General features: G+C 39.2%; 1 protein-coding gene across 2 annotated transcripts; it reads right to left on the reverse strand.

Moving 5' to 3' along the window:
* Positions 1 to 989: 989 nt before the first annotated feature.
* On the reverse strand, positions 990 to 16,635 carry mknk1 (MAPK interacting serine/threonine kinase 1). 2 transcript variants are annotated; one of them, XM_034021755.3, is made up of 14 exons: positions 16,184 to 16,635; positions 13,940 to 14,002; positions 13,048 to 13,165; positions 11,267 to 11,365; positions 10,738 to 10,835; positions 8,925 to 9,004; positions 8,624 to 8,697; positions 8,206 to 8,310; positions 7,492 to 7,547; positions 6,844 to 6,939; positions 6,330 to 6,524; positions 5,172 to 5,336; positions 4,570 to 4,613; positions 990 to 4,133 (listed from the first exon to the last, which is right to left on the reverse strand). In XM_034021755.3, exons 1-14 carry the CDS (start codon positions 16,232 to 16,234, stop codon positions 3,914 to 3,916), a joined length of 1,464 nt encoding a protein of 487 aa, XP_033877646.1. In that variant the 5' UTR covers positions 16,235 to 16,635; the 3' UTR covers positions 990 to 3,913. The 2 variants fall into 2 exon arrangements, with proteins under 2 accessions (XP_033877646.1, XP_058887580.1); XM_059031597.1 differs by lacking the exon at positions 16,184 to 16,635 and adding an exon at positions 15,433 to 15,600.
* Positions 16,636 to 21,090: the final 4,455 nt, after the last annotated feature.

The raw sequence follows: 21,090 nt of genomic DNA on the forward strand, positions 1-21,090 counted from the left end.
CCCTTTCCTCTCTAAAACCCTCGAATGAGTGGTACATGGCCAGCTATCTGCTTTCCTGTCAAAACATTTTCTGATTGACCCCCTGCAATCCGGTTTTCGCCCGGCACAATCCACTGAAACTGCTCTTCTCTCCCTCCTCATCCACCAAGAAACTCGGTGTCACCCTCAACCCCTCCCCTTCTCAGCACATCTCTACTCTAGCACGATCCTGTCACTTCTTCCTCATATGCAGAATTCACCCCTTCCTCACCAACTACCCCATGCACCTCCTAGTTCAGGCCCTGGTACTGTCCCGCCTTAACTACTGCAACTCCCTCCTGGCCGACCTCCCTGCTTCCACTATCCGTCCACTCCAGCTCATCCAAAACTCTGCTGCTCACCTTGTCTTTTCCCTTCCTTTGTTCTCCCACGCTCCCTATCGCTGCTCGCATCCAATTCAAAACTCTTGTACTCGCCTATCACAGTCTCAACCTTTCTGCTCACTCCTATCTCAAGACTATTTTCAACCTACACCCTCTTGCCCCCTCCGCTACTGGCCGATTAGTTGTACCCCTCCTCCGCTCCCAGAGCCCGCTCCTTCTCCACCCTTGCCCCTCAGTGGCGGAACGACCTACCCACAGATGACTGCTGTCGTTGATCACCTTCCGGTGCCTCCTCAAGATACACCTGTTCAGACAGCATCTGTAAACCTCACAACTTTTGACTAAACTGGACTATATAGCACCCAACTGTGTCAGTACTTGTATCGTACTACTTAATTTACTGTATTTTATAACTGCTCTTTAATGTGACATTTTGTAATGTGATACTTTGTAACAACTGTAATTCACATAATTATTACAGCAGGTTTAGACATGGGGGGGGGGGCAATGCATCTCACTCATCTATTAATGGAGCAGAGGATGGGAATCTTGCTTTTACAGAATTAGGAATATGCACAATAAACAAGCAGTACTTTGTAAATAAATATAAAAACAGCAGGCATGGAATGAATACCAAAGAGCTCATTAAAACTTTAATATTGTTTTCTCATGTTTAGTAAAACACACACAAAAAAAATTTAAAAAGTCACAGCTTAAAAGGAAAAAGTATTCTGGTTTACTCATACACTTAATTGCTACATCCAGAGAATACAAACATCTATAAGAGCAGGTCTACAGCAAGAACAAAATAGGCTATAGTAACCAAGAATAAATGTTTTACCCTGAGTTAGCTTCAGTATCCTTTTCAATGCCACCTTAGCATTGCTTAACCCAAATTGTCTTCTCCAACAGCTCTAAAAAAACACTTCAAATCCTGTTGATCCACATTAAAAAGTGTCCCCCAATGCTCTCTGTGCTGGTCAGTGCTCATTTCAAAGTAACACAAATCCAACTGTGGCTTCTCTCAATGATTACAGGTTGATCAAAATCAACACAACGTCTAGTTCAAACCATCAACAGCTGTAGATCATCACAGAATAAACAGATTCTGGAGAAGAAAGGTTAACAGCACATAGATAATGGGAACAGTGAACTGGTAACTAAGACAAGACACTTTTTTTTTTTTCAGGTTCAAATGCTCCCAGTATATTAATCACAGGTTCCAATTTTTTCAGGGTAAAACAGACATACTACAGCATAGTGCATGAGTGAAGAACTCAGTAAGAAACAGACATTTAACATATTAAAAACACAAAACAATGAAGTTTGTTAGTTCCTTAGCTCTAAATAATTGCTAGATGTAAAGAAAAGAGCATTTTAATGCACAAAGGATACATTAAAAAACTAGCTTAAACAACCTTCCCCATGTTCCTTTCAAGATAAAACCAGTCACTCTTCAACACAATAAATAAAACAGGACTGTCATGACACTTCATCTTTAAAATAAACAGGCAGCATTACATTTGAAATTAAACCATCATGTTAAGATTATTGTACTTTTTAAAACACAAATTCCTGAGAATATTAGGAGCTATACAGTGTGTGTGTTTTTTTCTCTACCACCTCAAAAAAGTATCTATTAGTTGTGTTTTTTTTGTTTGTTTGTTTGTTTGCAGAGGACAAAAGAGGTACATCTTCCTCATGACATCCTGGTATCTAGATAAAGACTCTATAAATTTGTAAAAAAATGTCACTTTCATGTGGCTATTCTGTACGGCGAGAAACCCAGAGTAATGTTAAGATGGAATCATAGAAATCTCCCAAAGAAATCCATATTTGGATAGTTGGACCACTAATCACTAGACACTGCAATAAACAGATCACCCTACACCCTTGAAATATTTCACAAGAACTCTACACTTTTACCATCCTGGGTATATATATATAAAAAAAAACCTCAACATTTGATATACAGCCCTTTCTTTGGACTGTGTTTATAAATGAGAAGTCAAACTGTTATTCTACATCCGTTACTCATGCAAAGAGAATTGTGTCTGGGGGGGGGGGGGGGGGGGTGCAATAAAGACATACTGTAATAATGTGCAAGTTAAATAAATGTATATAATACTGAACAAGTGTAGAGGACAGTGAGCCAAACAGAATGGGTGTAAGAGTGCAAGAAAGATGTGCAAAACAGTAAGCACTGTGCAATCCTGCCACACACAACTACAGGTTATGTGCATTTAACACAGAGTGGGGAATGTTCTTGGAAGCGTAAATTACTGAGAATACTGAAGTAATGAAAATGAGGGGGGGGAAAAGTGTTTTAATGCTACATTTATCTCATCACCCAGTGTGAAATGAAACCTATTCCATTTACATTTCACAGGCGAAGAGGCCTCTTGAAAGCCCGCCTCATTTATAATTTGAGTTCAATATATAGAATTCTGGATAATGTGCACAAAAAGGTGCCAATTAAAATGCTGCGCTTGGTTTACACTGCAATTTAAAACTGAAAAAATAAAAATAAAATAAAACTAAGACATAAACCTGGCTAAAATAAAAATGCTAAATAAACAAATTCTAAGCAAATCAGAGTGGTGTGTTGATTGGTAAGCAAGATACAGTATTCTGAACACTAATTCAATTACAGCAGTGTTCCGCATTTGCAGGGTATTAAACATGGGCAGCGCCCTGCCAATATGACACACGCAAGACTGTGATAAAGCTCAGATCCTGGTGGCAAAGGGTTAATTGTCTTAAGAGATGCAACCTTACTGTACTTCATGTAGTAATAACAAGCATGTTACCAATACACTACAGTTCGGTGCAGTAAAATGTGCACAAATATTATTTAGCAAGCTGGTTATAAATCCTGAAATCCAACGTACCATTCCTAAAAGATTGCAATCTCAGTCTAACTGCACAATCACCTACTATTAAGCCATTTTCTGGACTTAATGCTGAAATGTGTTCAAGCAGTTTTATAAAAGGCATAAGGAAACTCAAAAGGAGTTTAAGTATGAAAACACCCTACAGATGCAATTACATCATTAATTTAACAATTTAGCTGTAACATAGTTATCAGAAATACATAAAATAAAATGTTGAACTGCAATTAAATATAACAGAAGCAAAGTTCCTGTAACCACTGAAATTAATTCCTACCAAGCTCCAGCTATTTCTTTTTTCCCCATCAAAAGGAGCGAATCACACCATCTCACTTCACTTACTGTGTTCTTACTAACACCTAGACAGATGCGCCACCATCCAATTAGTAGCAATATGTTTTTGGAGAGTAGCACACAGCATGTATATTAGACCAGCAGATTTAACACCCGGTAGGGCTCCAAAGTTTTGAGTAGGTGGCAAACAAAAATACCAGCTGCAGCATTGCAGGCACGTCAAAGCTAGAACCTGGGTGGTTTTAAGAAAACTGGGTTCAGTGGTTAAAACTCTGTTGACTAGTGTAAGAAAATGGACAGGGCCAGGAGGTAGAGACACTGCTGAAGATCCATCAGGCTAGGTGAAGCTGGGAGGGGGGGGGGGGGTCAGGAGGTATCATCACTGCTCGCTGGGAGGAAGTCTGTGGCTCGGAGGGCGTGGCTCTGGGCACGGCGGCGGGCGAGTCTTGAGTTGGAGGGGGGTGACAGTCTCATGGAGCAGACGCTGGGCAGCAGGTCCTCCTGCTCCTCATCATGCTGGGACAGCTGCCGGTTAAAGGCAATGGCATCGGCAGCAAACTGGGTCAGATCCTTTGTACTGCTGTTCCTGTATTGAGCCAAGGAGGAGGGCAGATCATGAAAAGAAGTGGCACTTCACTGTACATTTCAACTCCATTTCAAGTCTCTAGTACAATGTTCCTCTATTACTTATTTATTGTCTTTTCTGTGAAAAATAAAGTGTTTGAATAAACTGACACCAGGTCTGACTACTGTCAGTTGCTTTTATTTATGAAGAAATACAGAACAAATGGAAGAAAAAACTCAAATAGGCAACAATAAATAAGGCCTCCTGTTAGACAAAGGAAGTCAATCAACATAACTTGACATTTAAAACTGCAGCAAGTCATGAAAGTGCAAATCAATGGAAAGAAGAATGCTGTTGACATATGGCTTTCAGTATTTGCTTCTAGGCTCCCACACAATCCTTTTCCATGAAAGTATTCATCTATCTATTAAAGCATGCAAGTGAACAGTTTGCTTACCTCTGTAGTATGCGAGGGGTTGGCAGGCCTCTCTCTGAGGCTTTCTGGAAGAGAATCAGGAGAATGTTTTCTAGTGCCCAAGCAGGACAGCAGATAAATAATTGGACAAAATGGTTTTCTGTGCTTATTAGATACTTGAGCACAGTAATGAAAGGTGAAAGTAGAACATGTCAGTGCTCACTAAGGTGCACGGCAACAACAGAAAATGCAGAAGTGTTTTGGTACATATTAGAACAACATCCAAGAATGGGGTCTTTTAAGTACTCATGAAGGGGCCATATGACATAGCTGGAGAGCCACCAGTAATGTGTTTATTAACCTTGCTGGAATCTTAAATGCCTGCTTTACAAAACAATTTTCATAGAAATGTATTACATAGCTTTATCCTGAACATCTGTTACAAATACAGGGGATGGACCAAAGATTTTTAATTTGTTTAATTATTATTTTTGTCACAGGCAACAATATCTATTGTATAATTGTAGTATGAAAACATATATTAGGGATCCAGTGCTGGTAGTAAAATTATCTTAAATGTTAAGCTGATTCTGATCATCACTGTAGTAGAGCAAGTACTATACGGATAGGGTGAAAAAGCTCACCCCCTGCACCCATGGGTGCTGCAGAACCTGGGCAGCGCTCAGTCTCTGCTTAGCATCACGCAGCAGCAGCTTGGAGATCAGGTCCTTGGCACTGTCAGAGATGTGGGCCCAGTCCTTCTCAGGAAACTCATACTTCCCCTCCTGGATACTCTCAAACAGGTTGCTCTGGGGAGATCCAAGAGGCACAGGGGTTAATATATGTACAGACAGGATATTTCAACCTTTACACTGCTAGCCACTGAACGACCTTAAAACGCCTGGAGCCACATTCACAAAGTCTGTAGGAGTAGCAGGTGTGATCGACTCTTGATTGTTTTAGTTTTGTTCATTTATAACATAAGTGTATATCCCACCTACTGTAAGTGTATTCAATTACAATTATTTAGTAAGATTACTGATCAGTTTCAAAAAGTAATATTTTACAGGAAAAAGTCCGGCATGCAGACATTTGGAAAACAGCAGTAGTCTTGAGGTCGACATGGAGACGACGTCATGTTAATTTGTTCAGCAGCCATGATTACGGTTTGCCTGCTTTAAAGTATATGTCATTCATTAACGGCTTCATTAACTTTTCTTCTGGCTCCATCTGTGCTGTCTATGACTAAACAAATTGCCCTGCTCCCCACAATGATTTTCATTTCATGTCGGCAAGCAAATATTTCAATCCTTGTGAAACTATTTAAATACGCAAGTCAGGGAAACATTGGCACAAAATATGAATCAATTTAGCCAAAATTAATAAATAAAAACACACGACATCTTTCACTACCACGTACCCTGCATATTCTATCTTTGGACCACCCTATAAAATATGTATCTGCATTATCCTCATATAGACATCTTGGTCCATCTACCAAGGCTCCAAATCTATGTAAATAGTCTTTGTTTAAACTGTCACATACATTTTCAGTGAAAAAAGTAGACTTGATTTAATTTGGTCACATTTATATTTGATCTATTTTCATATTACTTAGTGGTCTACAACGTATCAAGATATTACATTTAAAAATCAATGCAAAATCCTCATATACGGCAAGAGTGCATTTTCTGTTAAATGTTTCGTAAAACTACACTGCCATTTAGATTTTGTATTTCTACTGCATTACTACGCTTGCCCAAAGTATAGATGGCACTCCCCTGAAATGCAGAGTGCTGTACCTGGCAGGAGCGGCAGGCCTCCCCCCTCTCCCAGCCACAGTTTGTCCCGCAGTTCCCAGTGAAGGGAGGGCAGCCGCTGAGCAGGATGTAGAGGATCACACCCAGACTCCACAGGTCACAGCGCTTATCATAGAAGGAGGCCTCGTCTGTGAACACCTCCACCACCTCCGGGGCCATGTACTCTGCAGAACCACACTGCAGCACAAACAGAACGACAAGCAGACACACAAACTGAACAGCCAAAAGGGTTACACATACAAGAAAAAAAAAGACTACCTAGGTTACTGATGACCAAACACGGAAGACACATGCTCAAGCAAAGTTTATTCAAGGTGGATAGATACATTGGAAAGAAGACTGCCAATGGTGAATATGGTATGTTCGGTATGTGTTACTCTGCAAAAAATCCTACAGACACCACTTGTGGACACACTAAAACTCAATCTGTATATGAATGGAATATCTATTTCCATGATACATACACTATGAAGCAATATATCTCAGGTTTGCTTACTGGCGTGGTTAGCTCAGGGGTTGTTATGGGTGTACAGGCACTGCTCAGCTTCACTCCACTTCCCAGGTCAAAGTCACAGATCTTCACTGGAGACACCTAGGACAGGACAGGAGGTTTGAGTATCTTACACCAAGGGCGCATTTCATCAGCATTTTAGAATCCATCTGCAGCATTCATGTAGGCGGGTATCGCATCAGACTACATTACCCTCAGACACACTTAACAAGACAGTTATCTCTATGGTTAAGAGAAGAAAAAAAATGTGTGGGGAACCAAAGAACATAATTAATACTCCTTCTCCAACACCAGTAATAACAGCAATAATGGGTGAGTCGCATTAAAATGACTGGGAATAAAAGGTCTCCCCACAGGGAACAAACACATTAGCTTCTGTTCACCACAGGGGTGGCCTTTTATTCCTCTAATGGCCAGGCTCCCTTTTAACCAATGTTGCTCAAAATAGGTACTGAATGCTAGTTTTAAAATGTTAAGTCTAAATATATTATTTAACATAATAAGGAGAACATGTTTAAAATGTGACATTTATCAAAAGACATAGAAAAAAAGACACATTGTTTGTGAAAGAATATTACCAATTACTTAGTATTTCCACATGTATCAAAGACAAGAAAAAAGAAAAGGTTTTACCTGGTCTGCAGATTCACAAAGTATATTCTCAGGCTTGAGGTCCCTATGGGCAATACCTAGATAAGGAAAGTTTGAACAGTTAGCGTATCATAATCATAACCAGACCACAACAATGATTCTGATGGGAGAAATGAAAGCCCTCCCCCCAGTAATCTGAAAGATACGACTAAAATTGCACAAGTCCAGCTTGCTCTTGGCAAGAACCTCAATGTTGTTATGGATACAGTGTCTGGCAGTATTGCACATAGTGTGCCATGGCCTTTAACAATTACTGAATTAATGCAAAGTTAATAACATAACCTGCAGTTTACAGTTTATTTGCTCATGCATATTCTCTGCACAAATACTGCTGCAAGTTGTCTTGTTTTTGTTCTACTTTTAGAAATCAATAAAAAAAATATGGGATTGAGAAGAGGATGTTTATCTTATTGAAGCTCGCCTCTTGCTCCTTTAAAAACCTCCAGTTTATTAGCAGCTACAACACCAGAGGGAATTGATGAAATTGTGCCAGGGAATTTATTATTAAAAATTATAACTGGTTTTCTGAGAGGTAATACATTAGAGAAATATTGTGGTGGGATAAACAGACAAATTAGACAGAACTGATGGAACAGAAAAACAGACACAAACGAGTGCATAATAGAAGATACAGTGTGAGGCAGAGTCACAGAGGTACAGTGACCGTGGGGGAAACGTATGTAGCTCATCTCCTACCTTTAGTATGGAGGAAATCCAAGGCTGCCGCAATGTCCCTCACCACCCGGCTAGCTTCTCTTTCATCAAAGTGCTTCCGACTCTGTATATGAGTCAGGATTGAGCCTGGAGATCAGAGAGTGAAGTAGCAAGTGTCAGACTGAAGCAACATTTCTCAGTACCAGACAGAGGAAACCCCCCTTCCCCTTCCCCTTCCCCTTCCCCTTCCGATTCCATAGAGTGCAAACATATACAGTGCATACATAAATAAATAGCATCTCAGATCAACCACTGATTGGCTGCAACTTGGACCTTGCACCCCCCCCAACTGGTTTCAGAATCTTCTGTGCTGTTTTGCAGCAGATTTTTGTTAAATCAGTTTATTAGTGTGAATGCATCCTTGGCAAAGCATGTGGATATGCAATACTGTAGTCTTTACCTCCTCGCAGCTTCTCAAACACCAAGTAGAACCGCATATCATCTTCAAGGAATTCTATCAGCTCCAAAATATTCCTTAAGAAATACACAAAATTAAAATGCGATTAAAAGCTTACATCAAGCATGCTGAAAACTCATATGGCACAATACAACGTAAAAGCCTAAACCCTTATTTGTGTGCCTCATTCAGTGTCTGTAATTTCTCCAAGCTACAGGGCTGTATCAATGTATCTATTAATAATACCTTGATACACCTATTCTGCCATTACCCCCAATACCTCAAGAAAAGAAACAGAACATACTTGTTCCCCTGACACTGGTATAGTGTCTCAACCTCCCGGAACACACGACTGCGGCTGTGCCCAGCTTTCTTTTCAATGATCTGTTTGGAACACAAAACAAAGCCACCTATAGTCATTTCTCTTGGGTGCGGCTTCCTCTAACATATGAGCATCCATTTAACATCACAAGCTTAATTTTCTTGTTGGATCCCTCTCCCATATTTTGACTCAAGTCATGATGATCTTATACCATAAGAGTAACTGTACAAATTAACTTTAAAAAAAAAAGATAAGTGGAAGTAGGTGCACTCCAACTACTCTGTAGGTTATTCTTACAGAGTACTTTGTAAAATACATACTTAGTAAACCCAAAGTACAACTAAACAATTATGAGCAGATGAAATAGCAAACATAAAAAAGACCAATACAGAATGCTAATGAGACTAAAGAAAACATTTCTATTAGCCAAGGAACAATAGTATATGAATGCAGAGATGAAAATAAGACTCCCATTGCATACCAGTTTAATCCATTCCTAGTTTTACTATGTTTAATAAGACACAGCTGAGCTTGTTACAAACACACTGTGGCTAATCAAGCTCGTATTAATGCCTGGAATGGGTGAAACTGCTATACAATAAGTCTTATTTTCATCCCTGGAACAGATGAATGGCACACTGCCATTAAATGCCATCTTTTACTTGTATTTCAAGGTTTGCGTGAGAAAATAAATAGTCTTGTTCTGTGAAGGTTGTGTTGTGTAAACCTAATATGCTGAAGCTCTTTGTAGAACTGAACTTTTGTTCATCTGAAATGTGCCCTATGAACAGCAGACAGCAGAAACCTTGATGTCGCTATACATTGCTATTTTTGTTCTATTTCTCTTTAATCTACAGACAGCCAGGATGGCACTGATTTGACATGGCCGCGAGTCTGCAAGGGGGTTAAATTGTTCTGGAGGGCTACATGACCATTCCTCAAGGACTGCTGCTTCCAATCCCTCCAGGGAAGCTGGGCGGGGAAATCTTTTCTCCAGAAAGGCTCTAAGGCTCTAGAACATTATCATCTGGTGACTTGGTAGGTCAGGGATGATGAAGAAAGTCTGCCACGTTTGGGCGGTGTGTATAAAGCGAAGGTAACACACTTGTGGCTTGGAACTTGGTTTCAGGCCACAGTTTGATACAGCAAAGTTGCCTCAAACTAGGTCTCTCTGTCTCCTAGAACCAGTGGCTTTGTGTTCCCTTCGTGTTTTGCAGTTACCTCAGCTCCAGTACATGCAGCTCAGAACGCTAGACCCCTTAACTGCACAGAGGTGAACACTTTCCACAGCCAATTGAAAATATCACCACCGATTCCTTCAGTTCTTGGACTTACACAACTGGTGGAATGAGAAATCGTTGCCCTACCATAATATCCTGCCGTGCAGTTTCTAGCACAAATTTTTACATTTTTATTGCTGCAATCCTCTCTCTCCCACTGCTGTGCAAAACCAACATTGTTTTTTGGGTTGTTTTGCCAAATGTCATGTTGCAATTTGCATCTACATTAATATCATACAGGTGTATTTACTTTGCCTAATTCTACATTACATCCACAAACACAACATGACCCAACTCATTTGTTTTCTGTGTGTAGGACTGTTCCCTTTAGTGATGCAAATTCATGCAGAATAATTGTGACAAATGAAAGCAAGCATTAAATCATGTTTATTTTCAGCCTGAAAGCTAATTAGGCAAAACAAATTATAATTGATGATACGTAGCGACTATATGGATCAGTATGCTTCACTCCACATCTGAAGCCCCCCTCCCTGTACTGTTCCGCATTCCCTTACCTTGGCAGCGTACTCCCTCCCGTTCTGTAAGCTGATGCAGCCCTGTACCCTGGCATAGCTCCCCTGTCCCAGGAGCTCATCAGTCAGCTTGTACACATCTAGGACAATGAAACAACTCCAATGAATCCCTCAAATTGGAAGCAGGGCCTGGCTGGGATATCTGGCCTCCACTCTTAAAGGTCTAGCACCAAGTCTCTTACTGTGAACAACCACAGTGGTAGGAACAGAGGAGAAAATAGCCATGTTTAGCAATTAGTCAGGGTAGGAATTCCAATATTTACATGTCCTCTCACACAGCCCCCCCAAACACCATGCTGAGACATTGGTTGAGTTCTGGCTCAGATGGTCCAGTACCCCCTCAAAGCCACAAACATCAGCTTAGCTTCTGAGAGCAGACAAGACCAGACTACGTGGTACAATGGCTACAGCCCTGTTCTTTGGGAACACCTTGATGTGAGGATTTTTGTGTCCATATAATGAGCATCCCAGCTGTCCAGCTGAATTTGGAAGAAACTTTAAGCGTACCTACCATTGAAGTTACCAGTGAAGCTATCAGTCACTCTTGTTCTTTTCTTTTTCTTTCTTTTCCCTGCATCCGCTATGCTGAGGGGTTGGCTGCTCACCATCTCTGCAAAAAACACAGCAGGTTAGAGTGTGTCAGTGTTCATTAACGAGCAGTCGTGAGAGCTGAAAATGGAGTGTTTTAGTGCTTCATTATGACGTGGGTTGACAATACTAGTCTAGAGTTGGAACTTTGTCATGAGCAATCCTCTCAGAGAAGTCTGTGTCAGACTGAACCTCTCCCACCACCCAAACCCATAACAGTTTCTATAGCAACTTCATAGCAGCCTACAGGAACAATCAATTCTAGTTTCCCAGATGGATTTTTGGTGACTGTACTTGTCATTGGACCTGATAAGCATACAGTAGTTAAAAGGCACATGGGAAACAAAAGCACAGTAAATATTAACAGGAATTGTAAATGCACACGGCGCAAAACATTAAAAGTAACTATAGCTAAGAAAATAGTTCCATATGTTTTCTCCACCATGGACGTCTATTGATTATATAGGTCTCAAATGTGCAGTTTTGAAAGAAACACATGTCTTGGCAAACATGTATTTCCATTTTAAATCATGCTATCAGGCCAAGGACATAACGCAGCAACAGACTTCCTGGAAGGCAAAACAACCAAACTGGGAACTTTCTTTAACCTAGCGTAGTACAGCACCTGATGTCGGTTTTAAAATAACATGTTCTTCTATAAAAACTGCACATTTTAGACCTATGTAGCTAATACGAAATGGGTAAAATTTATGAAAATGTTTTGTTAGGTACAATTACGGATCTGGGATAGATAATGCTAGACTTCCAAAAGACCACATATCAGCCATTGCATTGCACAGTATTTTTTTTTATTAAAATTAACCTTATTTATGTAGCGATCTGCAATCCATACTCTAAATTAAAAAAGGTATTATTTTCAGTGCTGTACATCTGATCATGCACGCTGAACTCTGCTAACCTTCTCTGTGCAGGTACAGCTGCCTAATCAGATTTTTAGTAGACAGGCTTCCACAGTATTCTCTATGCAACGCTGGAACATTTTGTTTGTTTGTTCGAGCACTGGCAGCAGGCGGTTTACTATCACACTATGCCCTGCTGGTCTAGAACAAGCCTGCCAGGCAACCTGTTATCTGAATGCCTAGTATACCAAAATATAACTAAATAAATATGCTAGCTCTGGCTTGCATCCGAAAAGATTTACTAGGCTCAGAATGACATTTATTTATTATATTTTATTTATTTATATTATGTTAACTCTCCATCTCGAGACAACGGTTCCTCTCAAAATGTGTTCCTGCTAGAAACAAAAGCACAAACTACTGGAAAACTTTGGGTGCAGGGTTGAAAAGCACTGCACTAATCCATCCCATCATTGCACTACAGAAGATCTGATGTGGTGAACAGGGGATGCTTCGAAGAAGGATCTGATTATTTTGCTGGCTACAATTCCCTTTTTTATACTTGCAGTCTACTCAGATTCAAGCTACCTGTTTGGGGAATCGATTCCCATATCTCTTTATTCTACATGTAAACCGTTTGAGATGGAATCAGGTAGGGGATTAATCAGATTCCAGTAGGTTCAGAAGCATTGATTCCTATGAGCCTGACTGATTTTTACATTTGTTTAGAATTCAAAACAACGAACAACAAAATGATTGATTCCCTGTTTACATAAACGTAGAAAGTGTCAGTCTTATGGAGGTTAAGCAGCTAAGATGCAATACAAGACAGTGTGGCACATACCTGGCATGGCGTGGGTGCCGAGTGGAAGATCTTCAGAGGTAGGAGGGCTATACCGGAGGGTGGGGAGGCCCACACTAGTCTCTTTCACAGGAACCAAAGGCAAGGAATTACTCTGCAGCTGAAAGGAGGACAGCATAGAAAATAAGAGCCTTTAGTTAACTGACTGGAGGCTGTTACACAAACTAGGCTACTTTACATCGGAAATGAATTTAGCAACTAGGAAATGCAGCAAACAGAAAAGAGGAACATAGCCAGTATAGCGATCTTGGGAAACCCCCAGAGATTACTTTCATTTTGAAACTGATAAGGAGTTTCAGCATGCCATTACTTTAACAGAAGTAAAACTGTACACTGTCCCTGCTCCAAAAGCATTCTAGTTCATGCAGGAACCTGAAAGCTAGATTAGGGTGACATTGAAAAGATGACTACATCAACTAGTGCTTTTTGGTTTTTTTTTAATGACTATAAACAAAACAAACTAGAAGTGCCTTATTATTACAATTACTATGTAATTATATATGAAAGGGGAGTTGTTCCTAGGCATTACAATTATACACGGATCTCAAACTGGGTTATGAAACCCTGTTATGAGTTTTCAACAATTACAGAAGTATGCTTCTGCTTTCCTTTTACAGGAACGTGCGGTTTCTCAGATGACATATTAAAGCAGGGCCCACCAAAGACAAGTGGTTTATTTTGTGGTCTTGAGGGTATATTTCTTCTCAGAACTCACTAAAAAAACTTTACTTTGATAAAATGCATCATCATGGTTGACTACTAAAGCAAAGTTAAGTCACCGATAAAAGGAAAAAAGGTAATAATGTAATTACCAAAAAAGCGTGCCCAAATCAAAAGACCCCCTAGCAAACGGGAAAATATTTCTGTTCTTTACCTTGAGTGAGCACTGAAAGGCCTGTAGCTCAGCAATCTTACTCTGCCTCACCATCTCCGTGAGCTGGAAAAGACAAAGTTGCGATTTATCAGCAGAGAATGTTCTTGGCAGGATGTCAAAAATGTATCTGGATCTTTTTTGCTTTGCAGCTGACGCAAACAGATACACCACACACCAGAGTCCGTCCCGCCTCCTCTCCACCCTGCTAGGGAAACTGTAAAAAATGTAGACCCAATACTCCTAGGTCGAGGAAGTCTTTAAAGAACTTAAAGCAGGGTAATCCACAGACACATCTTCAATCTTATACTGTACAATTATGTTTGCAATAATGCTACTTCACACAGAGGATAAAATATTACTCCTGTACTTTTAATGAATAACCCTTATAATGTCATGTGGGACAATGAATGTTTAAATTTTCTTCACAGAGTGAAAATTATAACACTTTGATACAATAACTTTGTTTAAGACAAAACTCTTGTGGCAGGACAGATCTCATCACTGCTAAAGACAAAACAAACACTGACATATTCCTGCTTTTTGGAACCCGCTAATTTCTGAGAATGTAGGCTTTAAAGCCACTGCAGACAGACATACTGTAGTATAAACTTATCGATGTACTGGTTTCCTAAAATTAAGTTTGTGAAAATCCATTTGATTCATTCTGATTGCAACAAATCAGAATTTCTATCCAATGATGAGGAAGCCCCAAGTTATCTAAACTTGTATAAACAGGACTTGGTACTTTCATATCAAACCTTTTTATCACTGGTATCACTCCAACTTCCAATATATTTGATGAATCCAAGACATAGTACAGTGACAGAATCAAAGAAAAGATACTAGCTTACTTTACAATTACATCAGTTGTAATCGGTTGAGAAGCACAAAACCAATAACACCAGCGCAGAACCAGTACAGTGCACTCTTTCTGAAGCAAGACTAAAACCCTGTAATTACACTACAGTACAGTATGACCCATTGCTTTGTAGGTTACAAACTTAGCAACTGTGAACAACCGTATGATGATGTAATTTAACTAGGGCTTGAAGTTTCCGGTTTTAAATTGAGAATAACAGAAAAAATTCCCCCAAAGACCTATTTAGAATATTCCTTTTTTATTTATTTTTTTTAACTGATAAATCTGGATTTCAGCAATATATTTTTAATGATGTCAATCATTCACTACTCTTTCTACATAAAAAAAACATCTTTCAGAAGGCAGGCAAGGTGCAGACATTGCTGACCAATCGGCAATTTTTGTGGACCTACGTAATAGAATACACTCGACTTGTGAGGGTTGGGTGAAAATTAAAAAAAAAAAAAAATCTACAGTGTTGTAAGACTATTTGTGTTAATGTTTAGGACCAACAAATTCAGGATCTTTAATCAATTTAAAGTTAGGTTAACATTTAAATTTACAAAATTAATAATCTGTGTAAAATAGTATTAGTATTAAGATTAATAAAGTAATAACAAATAAAAAGACTTACTGTTAAAAGGCTAATAAGTCAGTTGGTTAAATTCTCCTGTAAACTTTAAGCTTGCTTTGCAGTTTTGATTCGCAGTAGTGTATTAGTGTTTGCCTTTTAATTGTTTGTATTGTAAAGGAATTTACTAATGGGGCGTAAAACAAAATGTTTCTCGCAATTCCCAGATTCAAAATCCATCCGCAGTTCTAAACAGCATGAATCCTGATCTGGACATCCTCACTTCAAGTAAGTTAACATATTAGTAAAACGTTCATGCAGTGTACATTGTAGAGACTGAAAATTGATGCGTTTGACTCTGTTTATTAACCGAAAATAATCAATTTTGCCAAGTAATAATAAAACCCGAAACAACACCCCCGAACTCAACAAAAAAGCAAAAGGGACTGTTGTTACACTTACTTAGGTATATATAAAAGGTGAGCAGAGATATGACTAATGCAATGTGTATGTTTGACGACTACAGCTGACACACAAAACGCGGATCCTATCTCTGAATAGCTAAACAACATTGGAGTTTCAATTGAGAAAAAAATACATTAAGCACAAACAAATCATGTAATATCCATTTATATATTATTACTTGATTAACTAATTTATATGACCCACTACGACGGTGTCTAGGTAAACTATAGCAAATAACAGAAGGTCACGATTGTTCTTGTAATACGACGTGAATTTATGGAATCCACACATTTTCCAAGTTAAATTCCTAGCCAGTAAAGATCACAACTGTTGCAAAGTAGAATTATACCTGAAAGCTGCGCCCATACGAATTCAATTCAGCCTTCAGTCCTTCCGCCATGTTCCAGAGCGGCGCCAAGCCAAAACCGCTTATGAATTCCACATAAGCGCAGAGCAACTTGAAATGTCCCTCGTGGGATACAGTTAACCCAACCACTTTTTGTCGACATGTTGGTAAGGGAATGTGGCTCAGTAAGGACAGAGGCCAATTTTAATGATCCAGATATGGTCTGATTACATTTTCTATATGAGTGGTAAACCTGCTCATTCGATGGCCATCTTTGCACATTTGATAATGTTAATAATGGGGTTAGTAAAAACAAATCGAGGGAGAAATGCTTGCAGGAATAATAAACTCAAAGAGCGTATTTAGACACCCCCCTCCCACCAGTAATTAAATCATTAAAATATGTAAAGCACTTGGTAATAACTGTCTGAAGAATTTGAATACCTTGCTAGTTAAACTACATCGTTCTTTCAGCCATAGCAACATTATATATATATATATATATATATATATATATATATATATATATATATATATATATATATTGTGCTATACCAGCAAATTTACCGTTTAATTTTATTCTTAGAAATATTTCAAAAGATACATTTCACAAATACTGGTCCTGTTACCATGCAAACATGAGGGCAATGCACTTTATTTGTTAACAGTATAACTGTTAGGAGCTGCTTCATAATAGAGCACTACATGGCCTGTATTTACTTGCCTGAAAGATATTCAAATGGCCTAGAGCTATTTAAACTATGCTACCCATGAATGATTTGCATACAGACCTACGGTACTGAATGGTTTTCTAAATGGGTAAAATACTAACTATGTAGCAGCAAAGTAACTTCAGGCTAAGAAGTACAGTATTAAAACTAAGACGGTCTGATATTCCCAGTAAGCCCTCTTTGCATACCCATACATGCCAACAATCCCTAGGCCAGGAGTCTCCAACCCTGGTCCTGGAGAGCCCCTATCCAGCAGGTTTCATAGGTGTCTTTACATCATCAGTGGCTAAAGATCTGGAACACCTGACTAATTAAGCCAATAATTGGTTACATTAAGTAACTGAGAAATTGGTTGAAATGAAAACCAGCAGCCACAGTAGCTCTCCAGGACCAAGGTTGGATACACCTGCCCTAGGCTATATCATATGGTCAGGGCAGTCCCAATTTGCTAGCAAATGTCCTGCATCCCAATGCATAGGAAGAAAGTCCCGATATTCATCATTAGAAATTCTTCACAGCTCGGGCATTCGCTTTCATGGCTGTACTGGTTTTTTTTGTTTGTTTTTGTTTTTATCTCTTTATCTCGTGTTCTACGTGACAGGGACAAGATCTCAGTTTATTGACATATATCATATCCAGTCGTATTGGAGAAGTGTATTGTTTCATCACTGCTGCTGCAATATGATTTGATGTGTATGATGAGTAAAATGTGGGAGCCAATGGAACGTGAAGGACTGGAGTTAGCTACACCCATGCATGTTTTTAAAGAACAGTTATTTTTATTTTATTTTATTGGCGCCACACTTGCAAAAGGTAATTATTTTCTGTTGAACACATCCAAAACAGAGAACAGGTAGACATGCCGTGACAGACTGGAACAAAACAAAACAAAAAAACTATCAGTCTAACTATTTATCCAGCTAGACTACAATTTAGCTGCACTATGAAGTAACCAATAGCTAGTACTCCAAACATTTGGCCAGCTGCATCTCACTGGTTACCTGGAGCATAGACTGCACTGCACCCCACCCCTTCCCACCCCATAGAGGGGTATAGATCCAGAAGCTCTTCTGGAACAACCTGAAATCATAAATAAATCTGAGACTAACAAAAAAAAATGTTATTTTAATCACAGTTGCTACTGTTATACAAATTAACAGTCACATTCAACTAACCTTTAATTTGTCCATCTTTAATACAAACTTTAAAACCACAGAGCTCCTTTATTTTGATATGGGTGTAACCTCCCCATAGACTAACATTACGCGCGCGTTGTGCCCTAGTTTAACATGAACTCTCGGGCGCGCGCCCGTTCTAACATGACGTTTTCTCTTGTGCTCTGCAATCTGCGCAAATGTTCCTCTCCGTTTACGCTAGTTGTATCAGTAAGTCATTAACTTTATTTTACCCATACGTACCTTGCTAGTTAAACTACATCGTTCTTTCAGCCATAGCAACATTATATATATATATATATATATATATATATATATATATATATATACACACACACACACACAATATAAACCTATTATTAAACACACAAGATCATTTTGTTTCTCTTTTAGGTTTCCACCCAGACTCCTCCCAGCTCCCTCGTCCTTCACACAGGTAAGCACAATGTTTAATTTCGTTACAGAAAACGTTTTAAATATGTGTTTTTGAGTCCAGCTTACAGCTTGAGTTTAATTTATTTATTTATTTATTTATTTATTTAAATACACCAAAACAGTCTTGGCGTGCACTTATAAGCGGTGAGTTGTTCGTCACAACATATTCTGAGCAGTTTTCACAGTGCTGATAATGTGTGTGAGGTGGGGTCAATGTGAGAAACTAAGGTGCGTTCAGAGATCATTCTGCGCAGATTCTGTGCAGAATCTGACCAATTTAGCCAATGGATGCGCTCACGGTGATCATTCTTAGAAGATCATTGGCTAAATTGGTCAGGTTCTGCACAGAATCTGCGCAGAATGATCTCCGTGAACGCACCCACTTTTTTTGCCGGCTAGATTGCAGACGGGAGCTGCGCGTAACGTCACGGTCTGTGCAGACGGAGCGTGGACGGCTTTGGTAGATGAACAACAGTTCTGAGCAGAACCGAAATGGAGGTGGTGTTGAGAGAAATTTCAATCGCAGAAGAAGTGGATGCAATCGAAGTTCCCTTTGTGCTGCACTAGCTTCATAATTTATATCATGATCAGAAAATGTATAGTAGAAACAGTCCCTGCTATAAAGAGATAATATAAACGTTTTGTGATGCGAGTCAAATTAATGCGTATTATAACGGGCAGGATTCCCCCCCGCCCTCTCACAAAGGGGTTGTTAGACAGTACTGTGTTTTGATCTGGGACAAAATAGTTCAAATACTTGCACATATGGTCACATATCTCACTTCAACTACCTGTTATTAAAGCTGATTTATTCTCCTAAATTCAAAGTAGGTTATTCCCTGCCCCAGTGATAGCCTTTCATCAATACCCAATTACACCTGCTGAAAATAACAGAGCGGTTTAGGTTCATTTCAACCGTTTATCTTTTTTTTTTTTTTACATGTTTAAACATTTAAAGTAAATATCTGAATATTTGAAAAGTATAATAACTGTGGAAAAATAGTCAAATCATTTTAATCTGTATTACAAATCATTCATAAGATAATTAATGACATGACTGGAAGGCGATTCACAGCCCCTGACTAGGTGGCAGTAGCACACGGAGTGAGGATTGTATCTGGTTGTCTACACACTTCTTTCTCAGCCAGCGCTCGTCTATTGTTTTGAGCCGCGGCTGCTCCAGCGCAGTACCTCTTGAGAAGCTGCGCGGCTGTGCAGACTTTTAAGCCCGTGGATGGTGCCCTGGTGACGTCTTTTCCGGCTGAGTTCACGCAGACGATGAATTTGGACAGGTTTTCCGCAGAATCTGCGCAGACTTAGCAAAGTGTGCGTATCGTGAACGCAGCCCTGCTATTCTCACTGGCGCCGCAGTGCCACTGAACTGTGAAGCTGACAAGCTCAGGAACCAACAGGAATTGTATACCTTGCATTTGCTTCAGAAAATAAATACAAAGAATAACGTAGTATTGTATTGTGTGCTTGACAACAATTTATACATTTTTTGTACAACATAGTCATACAAAAATAGCACTTTCCATTTCTACTAGTAAAAACACTTCTGTAGAATAAATATATAATGTGACATTATTGTATAGCCACTTACTGTTAAACATTACGTATTATAACTTTGACCTATACTGTAGGCTATAGTAGAAAAAAAACATTTGGCCTACGCAATGTCAACTACAACAACGTACGTTAAATTCTTATTTTAAACACACACTGCTTATCGGTGCACCCCTAGTTTCCAAGTTAAAGGATAACATTAATCCCACACTCTGTGTTTGCAGAGACTTCAAAATTAAGTACAAACAACATAATGCTTGTGGGGAATTAGACTGGAGTGACATTGTACCACATTCTTTTCTGTAGCAGGAGCTAAACAAGGTCTTTTTGCATGTGGAATTTAACTAGGCATTAAATCAATAGGATTCCAGTGAGTTTACTGGTGTGGTGCGCATGAACTGCATTTCCCACTTCCTTCAGCCACTTCCTACATCACTCTTTGTATTCTTTAGTTAAAATATCACAGGAAGTGGTTGAATATGACCGACAGGCACAAACACAGTGTGGAAATGGCTCCAGCTTTCATGCATGGCCTCATGAGATTACGTGGGTCACAATCAACTGAAGACAGGGAGAAAGCCCTCAGGCCAAGCCACCATCTAGGTAGTACATTTAAAGTTATCAGTTAAACCTTCAACAATTTATGCCTACTTTGCCTGTCCAGGACCAACTAATTGGACATGGACAATTCCTCAGTTAAAAGAGTTATGTGATTAGACACTCACAAATACTTGTATTTTTATAACAAATCAGTTTTATTTGTAAAACGTAAAAGAAATACATTATCTGCAAATATATTAAAGTGATAAAGCTTTTTTTGTGACCCTCTTGGCAGTACAATCATACAAACTTGTGCTCTACAACACAACACTATAATTAAACAGAAAGCAGATTTTGTTGGATTAAAAAAAAAAAGTGAACTGGGATAGATGCTGTTAAGCTGTGCAGGTGTTCTTCAGTTGTAGAAATTTACTAACCGATGGTTGAGAGCAGGGGTCTCGGT

This window comes from Acipenser ruthenus, chromosome 10 (assembly GCF_902713425.1).
Source record: "Acipenser ruthenus chromosome 10, fAciRut3.2 maternal haplotype, whole genome shotgun sequence".
NCBI classification, from domain to species: domain Eukaryota; kingdom Metazoa; phylum Chordata; class Actinopteri; order Acipenseriformes; family Acipenseridae; genus Acipenser; species Acipenser ruthenus.